At 35.2% G+C, this 13,200-nt stretch overlaps 1 protein-coding gene and 1 pseudogene across 10 annotated transcripts in view; both read left to right on the plus strand.

The window, feature by feature from the left end:
• The window catches only part of TSBP1 (testis expressed basic protein 1), a 264,417-nt gene that overhangs the window by 165,264 nt on the left and 85,953 nt on the right, over positions 1 to 13,200 (plus strand). For 9 of the 10 annotated variants that reach the window (XM_032340735.1, XM_032340740.1, XM_032340741.1 and 6 more), the window contains 4 exons: positions 1,519 to 1,539; positions 2,034 to 2,054; positions 2,679 to 2,696; positions 3,780 to 3,797. The exons of the other annotated variant lie outside the window; for it this stretch is intronic. In XM_032340735.1, the coding sequence (XP_032196626.1) occupies positions 1,519 to 1,539; positions 2,034 to 2,054; positions 2,679 to 2,696; positions 3,780 to 3,797 (78 nt within the window). The remainder of the gene's footprint in view (positions 1 to 1,518; positions 1,540 to 2,033; positions 2,055 to 2,678; positions 2,697 to 3,779; positions 3,798 to 13,200) is intronic. 10 annotated transcript variants of the gene reach the window in all.
• LOC116588963 lies at positions 4,730 to 6,134 on the plus strand (annotated as a pseudogene).

Consider the following 13,200-nt stretch of genomic DNA (forward strand, 5'->3'; position numbering starts at 1 on the left):
GAGAATGCCTCTCTCACAATTCCATTCTCCTGCTAGTAGACAAATTGTGATCATAGTCCAATACACTAATGTTACCAAAAACACTATAATTGGACATCCTTATAAGTGATCCTTTGTGGACTTGAGTTAGAAATCCTTGAGATCTAAATTCAGCAAACTGGTCTCTAACTCATACAGCATATGCCAGATAATTTCCAAAATTACTGTACAATTTATATTCCTACCTACCATCCATGACTGTCAACCCACATTCCTACCAATACCTACCACACCACTTGCAATTCATGTGGAAGAATTGCAATGTCACTTTAAGTTGTACACTTCTGGTCCCAGTGGTGACACTTCATCACATACTTGTTAATCACCCCATTTTCCTCTTTGTGAGCCTTAATTCATGTTACTTACAATTTTCTATTGAATTTTATGTCTTTTTCATATTGGTTTTTAGGTGCCACACATACCTCTGAATTATTTTCCAGATTTTAGATATTGCAAATATCTTCTTCCAGTTTGTCATTATCTCTGAAATCTGTTTATTATGTGTTTCATTGAACAAAAATTCTAAAATATGATACAATCAAATATATCAGTTTTTCATGAAGATATTCTTCTCATGAAGATAGTCTTCTGCAATTTCTTCCATTACTTTTACATTTTGCTTTTTTTTTCTTTAATGCATCTACTAGTGCCCTTCTCATTGTAGCATGCTGTATCCCCTCCCTATCCCCTGCTAAAGAAACACCCTCCCATTATAATCAGTCTTTCTTCCATAAAAGAAGAGCTTAACAATTCCCAAAATGAAAACAAACAAAAAACAAAGAAACCAACAGAAAACAATTCTCCAAATGTATCAACTCTTTAAGAATGGTTGAGAAGAAAGAATGAATAGCACTTCTTTCTCTGTCTTCTTAAAACATCTCATCCACAATTCTCTTGGGGTACTGACTGCACCAATGTAATTAATTATTTATTAAAATGGCTGATTCCTTTTGTGGGAATTTCCTCTGAACGAAAGAAAGAAAAGGAAAGAAAGGAAGAAAGATTGACTTGCATAAAGACTGTAGAGAACAATAAACCTAGATTCCAGTTCCAGGTTTACCATTAAAGAAAATAAGGGAAATGGGACTATAACATTATAGGGGGGAAAAAGTCTAAAGACTCAGACTAATACTGAGATGATGGTGCCAAATTTACCAAAAAAAAAAAAAAAAAAAAAAAAAAAAAGTTTTTAAAAGAAAGACTAGATCCTGGATTGTTGGGAACAGCTCCTGGCTCCACCAATTATTAGCTGTGTGACATTGGGTAATTTCTATGGACAGAATCTTCATCATAATGTTGCTGAAGATTAAATAATTTCAATTATATAAAGCTCTTATATAAGTGCTTGGCACATGGTAATTTAAGCAACTAAATGACCTGATATTATTTAGTGCTTGAAGATAATTTAAGCCTAAATGAAGTTCTTATCAAGCATGTTAGTAAACCACACCACGCTCACTTGCTTATATTTTATTTTAGGCCAACATTCAGCAATCAGAGGTAAGTTTTGCATCATTTTCAGAAGATCAAAGTTAATTTAGAGTTACTGTGATTAACTTTTAATTGCAAACAACTGGTTTGTAGAAAGAAAAAATGAAGAATGTATTGTTATATCAAGAAAACTTATTTGTCTATTTAAAAAAAAAAAGTAAATGTCCATACTAGGGCAGAAAAAAAATACCAACATGTTAAGTGAAATACAGTGGATTCAGGGAGGGAATCAGGCATTGAATTAAAAGACATGGAAGGAAGAAGGAACTAGAGAGATGTATAAACTTTATACACAGTACACCAAATGTCAGTTAAAGGATAAAATATTGTGGAGGAAGTGAATGTAAGAATAATCCATAGACCTATGGTTCTGCTAGAACTTCCAAAATAAAAGCTCATTAGCTGGCTCAGAAGCTAGATGTTAAAATAACACAAAGAAGTATTTTGGGTAAGCCTATGAGAGTAGGTCAAACCATTTTCCTTTATTTATTTTTGTTCTCCAGGAGCTGTTCAGAAAATTCCCAGTAAGTAACTTCTGCAAGTACTATCTGGAAAAACATGAGCATAAAGGTCTTTTGATAAATAAGTCTGGCTGTAGCCATAATCAATTTTGCAATCTCAATATTATTATTTCATTTTCTGCATTCCCCTCATATTAGTGAGCCTTTTTTATAGACACTTGACAATTTGTAGAAAAGCTTAAAAGAATTTGTTATATGACTATCACAAAATAAAAATCCTTTCAAAACAAAATATAGAAGGGAAATATAAAGATAAGAGTTGAGTTTTGAAAGAAAATTAGAGTGATAGATACTACTGTAATATGCCACCTTCCTAAAAGATTTGAATATTTCATTGTCCTGGATAAGAAAGATACAGTACCCAAAGAATAACCTGTCTTAACAGAGGTCCTTCAAGCAGACCATTAAAATATCTGGGATCAATCAGATATTAAAATGATCTTTCATTAAACACAAATAGTTTCAACTGTACTAAAATACCCTTGATTTTTCTTTTTGGAGTCACCCTCTAAAAATTGCATAAGTGAGCATTTTGTTCTAACTCAAAACCTAGAGAAGTTTCTTTATTGGATATATTTTCATATACTACACAATATTCATGTCTTTATTTTTCCCTCTGTTTTAAAGAACCGGCATCATCCATTAGTAAGTTCCCTTTGGAATTCTAAAATCCATAGAATGTAAGCTAGTTTTACTCTATTGCTATTACAGTGTCAATGTTTAAAATCTCATGCTAATATTTCTATATACTTTCTCTGTGATACAGATAAATAACTGATGAAAGATTAAGAATAAAAAATTAATACATTGTACTCATTAAGCAAAATTCTATTATCAAACCAGTCTTTGATACTGAATCCAATGTGATATTCACAAGCATATACAAAGAGATGGGGAAAGTTAATAAAAGTGTAACAGGAAGGGAAATTAAGAGGTATAACTTTTTGTTTGGTTCAAAATTGGTATAAGCCTATTGCAATAGACAATAATGTAGGAGCTTAATAGGCTCCAGAAAGACCATTTTCTTTGCTCTTCTACCAAAGTAAGGAGACCCAAACCTCAAACTCTAGGTCTTCCCTTAGAACACAACAGGGACACCAACAACACAAACTATGTAGAAATGTTACAATAATTACTATTGCAAATTTGACCTACCAAAAATGCATCATTTTCTAGGTCAACAACTTTTCTATTGGCAAATAGTAGAAGAACATGTACAGTTAATTCACCCAACCTAAAAGTCAAACTAAACATGTGGAGAATGTTTAAGCCTCAAAAATTACTAAATGGATTCCAATTTTAGGTACTATGATATATATTTTTTTAATTTTAATTTTTTATTTTTTTCTTAGGTTAGTCACCATACAGTACCATATATTTCTTAATATGCATTTCATGAGCATAAATAAATACATAAATAAATCAGAGATGCTATACAAAACCATTTTTTCATTTCTAAATTCAGTTACCTCTAGATTTAAAGTTAAGTAACAAGTCTCCAAAATAATTAATTACTCATGTATTTTAGCCCAAAATTCCAATTTGGGCATTACTAAGATTATAAAACAAAGGAAAAGAAAATAATTTCTGAAAATATATTTACAACTATGTAATTATGGCTACAATCTCAAATACAGTCCAGATACTTAGCCATAGAAAAATTATTTGTTAATAAGATAATACATAATATTATAATTAGAACTGACAATATTTTTTCCACTGAATCAGGATTTGCTGAACCAATTGGTAAGTCTTTTTCTTTTCTTCAACTATTATATCTTTTAGTTATATGATAATCTGGAATTATGGTTATAGTTTATTTTTTTAACTTAGATATGCAACATGATATTAGTTCTAGGTATACCATATAATGATTGAATATTTGTATACATTTTGAAATGATCACAATATGTATAACTAACACTGATCAGCATAAATAATGACAATTTTTTTTCTTGTGATAAAAATTTTTAAGACCTACTTTCTTAGCACTTTCAAATACACCAGGGAGTATTATTTTAAAATTTTCTGGAGAGAAAATGAAAGAAAGAGAGAGAGTGGAGGGCAGGGGGAGAGAAAGAGAGAATCTTAATCAGGCTCCACACCTAGCATGGAGTCTAATACCAGGCTCAAACTTACAACCCTGGTGTCATGAGGCACTCAATTGACTAAGGCACTCAGGGACCTCACCATAAGTATTATTAACTGCACTCACCATTCTGTATATTACATCCCCATGACTTCTTTATTTTTATAGTTAGAGATTTGTAATTTTTAATGACTTTCACCCATTTTACCCTCTACCTACCTCAATTCTGTCAACCACAGTATGTTCTCTGTATCCAAGAATTTGGGTTTTTTTGTTTTTTTTGTCCAGGTTCCTCATATAAGTGAGATCACACATAATTTGTCTTTCTCTGACTTATTTCATTGAGCATAATTCCCTTAAAGTCCATCCGTGTTACTGTACATGCAAGATTTCCATCTTTTTTATGGCTGAAAACCATTCCACTGTGTGTGTATGTGTGTGTGCACGCATGCATGCACACACATGCACATTTTCTTTTTTTTAGTTGGAGTTCCCCTTGCAAATTTATTTTTCAAAGTACTGGTGAGCGCCAGAGTTTTGAACAAAGCTGCCTGAAAGTGGAGTACGCGTCCTCACCATGGTCGCCTGGATGCAGCTCGCCAGGGCGATAATCTCCCTTGAGCTGGACTCCTTCAAGTACAGCAACCTTCAGAACATCAGAACTTAGCCACGAATCTTGGCATCTGGACTAAGCTGAAGGCAGACAAGTTGCTAAAAGCCTTCAAAGCCCACCTTAAACATGAGGCCAAAAAAAAAAAAAAAAAAAAGAAAGAAAGAAAGAAAATCGGAACGTGGCAGATGAATGCCTTTCTTTCCATGATGGAAGTCAGACCTCTGCATTATCCTGTGATGAGGCTGAACTGCAGAGCTGTGGCCAGGAACGAGCTGAGAGAGCGCCATCTGGTCATGGCACCAAAACCAGGAGAGGGTGCAAGACAGTCCTCAGGAACCCTGACACCCAGGATCATTCAGAGATAAAAGTAAGTGATTGCACTGAATTCCAGAATCAAGAGAAGCAGGAACACCAGGATCTCAAAACAGTTGCAGAAGTGCCTTCACCACCAGATGGGAGCCAAGGAGAGGAGAATGCCATTTCCTCAGGACAAAGAAGAAGTGGAAATGAAGATTTGAAAGGACCTTCAGAAGGAAAGAAGTCTCTCTACACAGATGGGTTTTCAAAACCTGGAAAAATCAAAAGAACTATAAGCACAACTCCAAACTTCAAGAAGCTTCATGAGGCTCATTTTAAGGAAATGGAGTACATCGATCAATATATTGAGAGAAAAAAGAAAAAAAAAATGAAGAATACAATGCATTTCATGAACTGAAGAAGCAGCCAGTCACCAAGGGTACAGGGGTGACTCCAGTTTCTCTCCAGGTAAAACTCCCTTTGGCTTGTATTCCCACCAGCCAGTGCTGCTCACAGGTTTTGCCACTGGGCACTGCGGGCAGGAGCACCTTGTGTGGGAGGGGCTCTGCCAAGCATTCCGAGCTCTGGGGAACTAAAATGAATGTCAGGTTTTCAGCTGCTACCAAAGATAATGAACATAAGCAATCACTGACCAAGACTTCAGCCAGAAAGCCTCCACATGTGGCCATATCTGGGAGTACCCCAAAAGGCCAGGCTGTGCTCGGGATAGACAAGATAAAGACCACAACTGGGAGTTCTGCTTCTGTCGTTACACCATTCAAGCTGACAACTTAGGAAGTGCAGACTCCAGTCTCCAGCAAGAAGCCAGTGTTTGATCTCAAAGCAAGTCTGTCTGGTCCCCTCAACTATGAGCCCCACAAAGGCAAACTGAAACTATGGGGTCAATCTAAAGAAAATAATTCTATGAAGGAACATGTAAACAGAGTTAGCTTCCACAAAAAACTTGCAAACAACCTCCTCTCCAAACTAGGGAGGAACATTGGAAACAACATGAGCAAAGACAAAGGAGAAGAAAGCAAAAGTTTTAAGAGCTCGAAAATACCTCATTATATCTGAAGATTAATTTTTTAACATCCTGTAAATAGTATTTTATTCTGAACCCTTTCTCTAGTGTAAATATTTTTTTCTACTGTCTTCCCCACTTTAGTCAAAAGACTTTTCTGCTTTGTTCACTATCTACGTAGTGTTGGTGGTTCTCTTCACATGCTACATCCCTGAAAAGATGTTACTAACCTTAAAGCTCACAGATTCTTTCAAATGTTTTTTTTGTTTTGTTTTGTTTTGTTTGTTTGTTTGTTTTTAATGATTTTATTTATTTGTCAGAGAGAGAGAGAGTGCGCGCATGAGCACAGACAGAAAGAGTAGCAGGCAGAGGGAGAAGCAGGCTCCCTGCTGAGCAAGGAGCCTGATGTGGAACTCGATCCCAGGATGCTGGGATCCTGACCCCAGCCGAAGGCAGCGGCTTAACCAACCAAGCCACCCAGGTGTCCCCTTTCAAATGGTTTTTACCTATCTCTGTACAACTCAGTTTTCCAGTGACTCATCCTATAGATTCTTGACCTAGATTTTTAATGTCAAGTTTCCTCTGCTGACAGAACTAGAATCCTCTTCTAGACAGAAGCATTTACCTGATGGGAGGTAGTTCTCCCACAAGCATTAGTAGAACTTGGACCACTAACAAATAGAGAAAGCCACCTCTTTCTCCTCTAGAAAATCAAGTAGTCTTAATGAAACAGGGAACCAAATGGGTTAGTGACGGCATATTCTACTTTGAGAAGTGTTTTGTTACCTATGCATGTATGTTTGTTCAGATCACTTGATGTAATTGCTATCTATCACTCAATATATTCTTAAAAATTCTAAAAAAAAAAAAAAAAGTACTGGTGAAAGACAGGTCTTGTAGAACCTCCCAGGATGAGTTTTTATTTAAATTCCAGTTAGTTGACATATAGTGTGACATTAATTTCAGGTGTATACTACACTGATTCAACACTTCCATACAATAGCCAGTGCTCATTACAGCAAGGGCACTCCTTAATCCCCATCACCTATTTCACTCATCTCCCCACCCACCTGTTCTCTGGTAACCAACAATTTGTTCTTTATATTTAAGAATCTGTTTTTTTTTAATTTGCCCCCCTTTTTCCTTTGCTCATTCACTTCTTAAATGTCACATATGAGTGAAATCATACCGTATTTGTCTTTCTCTTATTTCACTTAGCATAATACTCTCTAGCTTCATCCACGTTCTTGCAAAAGGCAAGATTTCATTCTTTTCATTGGCTAATATTCTATTTTATATATATCTATATAAAAATTTATATATATATTTATATATATATTTATATATATCCATTCATCAGTCAGTGGACACATGACTGTTTCCATAGTTTGACTATTGTTGATAATGTTGCTATAAACATCAGTGTTCATGTATCCTTTCTAATTAATATTTTTGTATTCTTTGGGTAAATATCTACTAGTATAATTCCTGGCTCATAGGGTAGTTCTATTTTTAAATTTTTGAGGAGCCCCCATACTGTTTTCCAGAGTGGCTGTTAGCCATTCTAACAGGTGTGAAGTGATATCTCATCATAGTTTTGATTTGTATTTCCCTGCTGATGAGTGATGTTGAGTATCTTTTCATGTGTCTGCTGGTCATCTGCATGTCTGATTTGGAATAATGTTTGTTGTTGTATTCTGCTCATTTTAAAATTGGATTATTTATTTTGGGGGTGTTGAGCTTTCTAAGTTTATCTAAGTTTACATATTTTGGATGCTAGCCCTTTTTAGATATGTCATTAACAAAAATCTTCTCCCATTCTGTTGCCCTTTAGTTTTGTTGGCTGTTTCCTTCACCATGCAGAAGCTTTTATTTTTATATAGTTCCAGTAGTTTATTTTTGCTTTTGTTTCCCTTGCATCAGGAGACATATCTATAAGGACGTTATTATGGACAATATCTTCTCTAGAATCTTTATGGGTTCATTGTGTCCTTTTTCACTTATTTATATGTTTGTTGTAAGAAGGTGGTCCAGTTTCCTTTTTTTTTTTTTTTTTGTAAGCTGTTGTCCAGTTTTCCCAACATCATTTGTTGAAGAAACTGTCTTTTTCTCATAGGTTATTCTTTCCATCTTTGTTGAAGATTAATTGACTATATAGTTTTGGGTTCTTTTATGGGTTTTCTGTTCTGTTCCATTTATCTATATGTCTATTTTTGTGTCAGTACCATACTGTTTTGATCACTATAGCTTTGTAATATAACTTGAAATCTGGAATTGCATTGCTTCCAGCTTTGTTTTTCTTTTTCAAGGTTGCTTTGGCTATTCACAGTCTTTTGTGACTCTATATAAATTTTACAATTATTTATTTTAGTTCTCTTAAAAATGCTGTGGTTTTTTTTTAAGATTTTATTTATTTATTTGACAGACAGAGATCACAAGTAAGCAGAGAGGCAGGCTGTGATAGGGAAGCAGGCTCCCTGCTGAGCAGAGAGCCTGATGTGGGGCCTGATCCCAGGACCCTGGGATCATGTCCTGAGCCAAAGGCAGAGGCTTAACCTACTGAGCCACCCAGGCACCCCTGCTGCTGGTATTTTGATAACAATTCCAATAATGGCGTAGAATGTTTTGGGCAGTATCGACATTTTAACAGTATTTGTTTTTCCAATCCATAAGCATGGAAAATCTTTCCCTTTTCTTTTCAGCATCTTCAATTTCTTTCATCAATGTTTTATAGTTTTCAGAGTATAGGTCTTTCAATTCTTTGGTTAGGTTTATTCCTAGGCAACTTCTGATTTTGGGTGCTGTTGTAAATGGGATTGATTTTTCTTTATTTCTCTTTCTGCTGCTTCAATATTGTGTAGAGAAGTGTAATAGATTTTTAAATTTTTTTTTTATTTATTTGACAGACAGAGATCACAAGTAGGTATCTTTTGAAAAGGTTATAAGGTTCTTATGCTTTTTCACTAATGTGGTTATCAGGTCAACTCATTTGCAAATATTGAACCACTCTTGCAACCCAGAAATAAATCCCACTTGAACATGGTAAATTATTTTTTAATATATTGTTGATTCTGTTTGCTAGTATTTTTATGAGAATTTTTACATCTACATTCATCAGGGATATTGGCCTATAGTTCTTTTTTTTTAGAGAGGCAGGCAGAGTGAGAGGAGGGGAGAGAAGTGTAATAGATTTTTGTATGTTGATTTTGTAACCTGGAACTTAATGAATTTGTTTATCAGTTCTAGCAGTTTTTGGTGGAGTCTTTCAGATTTTCTATAAGGAGTATTGTATCATCTGCAAATATTAACAGTTTCCTTGCCAATTTGGATGACTTTTATTTCATACTATGTTAAATAACAGTGGTGAGAGCAGACATCCTTGTGTTGCTCCTGACCTTAAAGGAAAAACTCTCAGTTTTTTTCCCATTGAGAGTGATTTTCACTGTGGGTATTTCATAGGATGGCCTTTATTATGTTGAGGTATGTTCTCTCTAAACCTTTTTTGTGGGGGGTTTTATCATGAATGAATGTTGTACTTTATTAAATGTTTATTCTTCATCTTTTGAAAGGATTATAAGGTTCTTATGCTTTTTCACTAATGTGGTTATCAGGTCAACTCATTTGCAAATATTGAACCACTCTTGCAACCCAGAAATAAATCCCACTTGAACACGGTAAATTATTTTTTAATATATTGTTGATTCTGTTTGCTAGTATTTTTATGAGAATCTTTACATCTATATTCATCAGGGATATTGGCCTATAGTTCTCTTTTTTAGTGAAGTCCTTATCTGGTTTTGGTTTCAAGGTAATACTGGCTTTATTGAATAAATATGGAAGTTTCCTTTTCTATTTTTTGGAACAGTTTGAGATAGATATTAATGCTTCTTTAAGTGGTAGAATTTGCCTGTAAAACCATTTGGTTCTGGACTTTTGTTTATTGAGTGCATTTTTTTTAAGATTTTATTTATCTTTTTGACAGAGATCACAAGTAGGCAGAGAAGCAGACAGAGAGAGAGGGGGAAGCAGGCTCCCTGCTAAGCAGAGAGCCTGATGTGGGGTTCGATTCCAGGACCATAGGATCATGACCCAAGCCAAAGGCAGAGACTTAACCCACTGAGCCACCCAGGTGCCCCTATTGAGTGTATTTTGATTAATGATTCCATTTTTTGCTGGTTTATTCAAGTTTTCTATTTCTTCCTGTTTCAGTTTTGATAGTTTAAATGTCTCTAGGAACTTATCCATTTCTTCTAGGTTATCCACATTACTGGCATATAGTTTTTTCATAATCTCTTATAATTTTTTATATTTCTGTGGTATTAGTTGTTGTTATTTTTCCTCTCTCATTTGTGATTTTATTTATTTGGGTCCTTTCTTTTTTCTTTTTGATAAGTATGGCTAGGGATTTAACAATTTTGTTGATTTGTTTTTCAAAGAATCAACTCCTGACTTCTTTGATCTGTTCTATGGTTTTTGTTGTTGTTGTTGTTTCTATGTCATTTATTTCTGCTCTAATTCTCATTTTTTTCCTTTCTTCTGCTGGCTTTAGGCTTTGTTTATTTTTCTTTTCCAGCTCCTTCAGGTATAAGGTTAATTTGTGTATTTGAGATTGCTATGACTTCTTGAGTTAAGTCTGTATTTCTATGTATTAATTCCCTCTTAGGACCATTTTGCTGCATCCCAAAGATTTGGATTGTGGTGTTCTCATTTTCATTTGACTCCTTGTATTTTTTTATTTCTTCTTTGATTTTCTGGTTGACCCACTCATTGTTTAGTAGCATGTCATTTAAACTCCATGTGTTTTTGATCTTTCAAAATATTTTTCTTGAAATTGAATTCTATGTTCAAGGCATTGTGGTTAGAATATAAGTGTGGTATGATTTCAACACTTTTGTATTTGTTGAGGCCCGTTTTGTGACCTAGGATGTGACCTGTTCTGGAGAATGTTCCATATGAACTTGAAAAGTATGTGTATTCTGCTGTTTCAGGATGGAATGTTTTGAATATATCTGTTATATCCATCAGTTTCACTGTGTCATTCAAAGCCATTATTTCCTGGTTGCTTTTCTGCTTAGATGACCTATGTATTGACGTAAGGGTGGTTTTAATGTCACCTACTATTAATCTGTTATTATCAATGTGTTCCTTTATGTTTGTTATTATATAATGCCTCTTTTCCTTCTTTTTTTTTGCAGTCTTTGTTTTAAAATCTAATTTGTCAGATAGAAGTATTGCTAATCCAGCTTTCTTTTTATGTACATTTGAGTGATAGATGTTTATCTACCTCCTCACATTCAGTCTGCAAATGTCATTAGATTTAAAATGAGTCTCTTGTAGGCAACACATAGATGCCTTTTTTGCTTATCTATTCTGACACCCTAAGTATTTTAATTGGAGTGTTTAGTCCACTTATATTCTAAGTAATTATTGATATGCATTTGTGGCCATTTTATTACTTATTTTGTAGTTGTATCTGAAGATTTTCTCTGATCTTTTCTTGCCTTTGTCACTTTTCATCTTGCCTGTGCATTCAAAGAACCCCCTTTAATATTACTTTCAGGACACTTTAATGGTCATGAACTCCCATGGTGTTTTTTTTTTTTTTTTTTTTTTTTTTTCTGGGAAGCTCTTTGTCTTTTCTATTTGAATAATCACCATACTGGATAGAGTATTCTAGGCTGTAGATTCTTCTCATTCAGTGCTTTGAATATAACATAGCACTCTCTTCTGGCTTGCCAAGTTTCTGCTGAGAAATCTCCAGCTAGCCTTACGGGTTTTCCCTTGTAAGTTGAGGACTTCTTTTGTCTTGCTGCTTTTAAGATTTTTTTCTTTATCACTATATTTTGCAAATTTAATTAAAGTATTGTTAGGTCCATTATCAAAGGAATGATACTGAGACAAAGTGAAAGTTATGCAAAGCCTTATTCTATGCCAAGCATTAGTAGTTAGACTGACCCGCCAGGGGAACGAGACTGAGACAAAGTGAAAGTTATGTAAAGCTTTATTCTATGCCAAGCATTAGAAGACCAGCCAGGGCTGCCTCCGAAGAGAGTGACCTCCCTTTGTCTTATAGGGCAGAACCACAGACCTCTACATATGTGGCTTTGGCTGATTGGATGTCTTTTACCTGTTTTACCAGTTACCCGGGACTGGTATCAGTAACTGCTGAGGCCTTTATTAAACAACAAAATGGCTACCTAGGCATTATGGCAATAAAAAAATGGCTACTTAGGCAACAAAGGGCTACCTATGCAACATGGAATCAATCTGGCTAAGCAGGCCCAGGCATGCCTTAGGGGTTTAACAGGTTTTTTTTTTTTTCTTAAATTTTTTATTTTTTATAAACATATATTTTTATCCCCAGGGGTACAGGTCTGTGAATCACCAGGTTTACACACTTCACAGCACTCACCAAAGCACATACCCTCCCCAATGTCCATAATCCCACCCCCTTCTCCCAAACCCCCTCCCCCCAGCAACCCTCAGTTTGTTTTGTGAAATTAAGAGTCACTTATGGTTTGTCTCCCTCCCATTCCCATCTTGTTTCATTTATTCTTCTCCTACCCACTTAAGCCCCCATGTTGCATCACCACTTCCTCATATCAGGGAGATCATATGATAGTTGTCTTTCTCTGCTTGACTTATTTCGCTAAGCATGATACGCTCTAGTTCCATCCATGTTGTCGCAAATGGCAAGATTTCATTTCTTTTGATGGCTGCATAGTATTCCATTGTGTATATATACCACATCTTCTTGATCCATACATCTGTTGATGGACATCTAGGTTCTTTCCATAGTTTGGCTATTGTGGATATTGCTGCTATAAACATTCGGGTGCACGTGCCCCTTTGGATCACTACGTTTGTATCTTTAGGGTAAGTACCCAGTAGTGCAATTGCTGGGTCATAGGGCAGTTCTATTTTCAACATTTTGAGGAACCTCCATGCTGTTTTCCAGAGTGGCTGCACCAGCTTGCATTCCCACCAACAGTGTAGGAGGGTTCCCCTTTCTCCGCATCCTCGCCAGCATCTGTCATTTCCTGACTTGTTGATTTTAGACATTCTGACTGGTGTGAGGTGATATCTCATTGTGGTTTTGATTTGTATTTCCCTGATGCCGAGTGAT

Source organism: Mustela erminea, chromosome 4 (genome assembly GCF_009829155.1).
Source record: "Mustela erminea isolate mMusErm1 chromosome 4, mMusErm1.Pri, whole genome shotgun sequence".
In the NCBI taxonomy this organism is placed as follows: domain Eukaryota; kingdom Metazoa; phylum Chordata; class Mammalia; order Carnivora; family Mustelidae; genus Mustela; species Mustela erminea.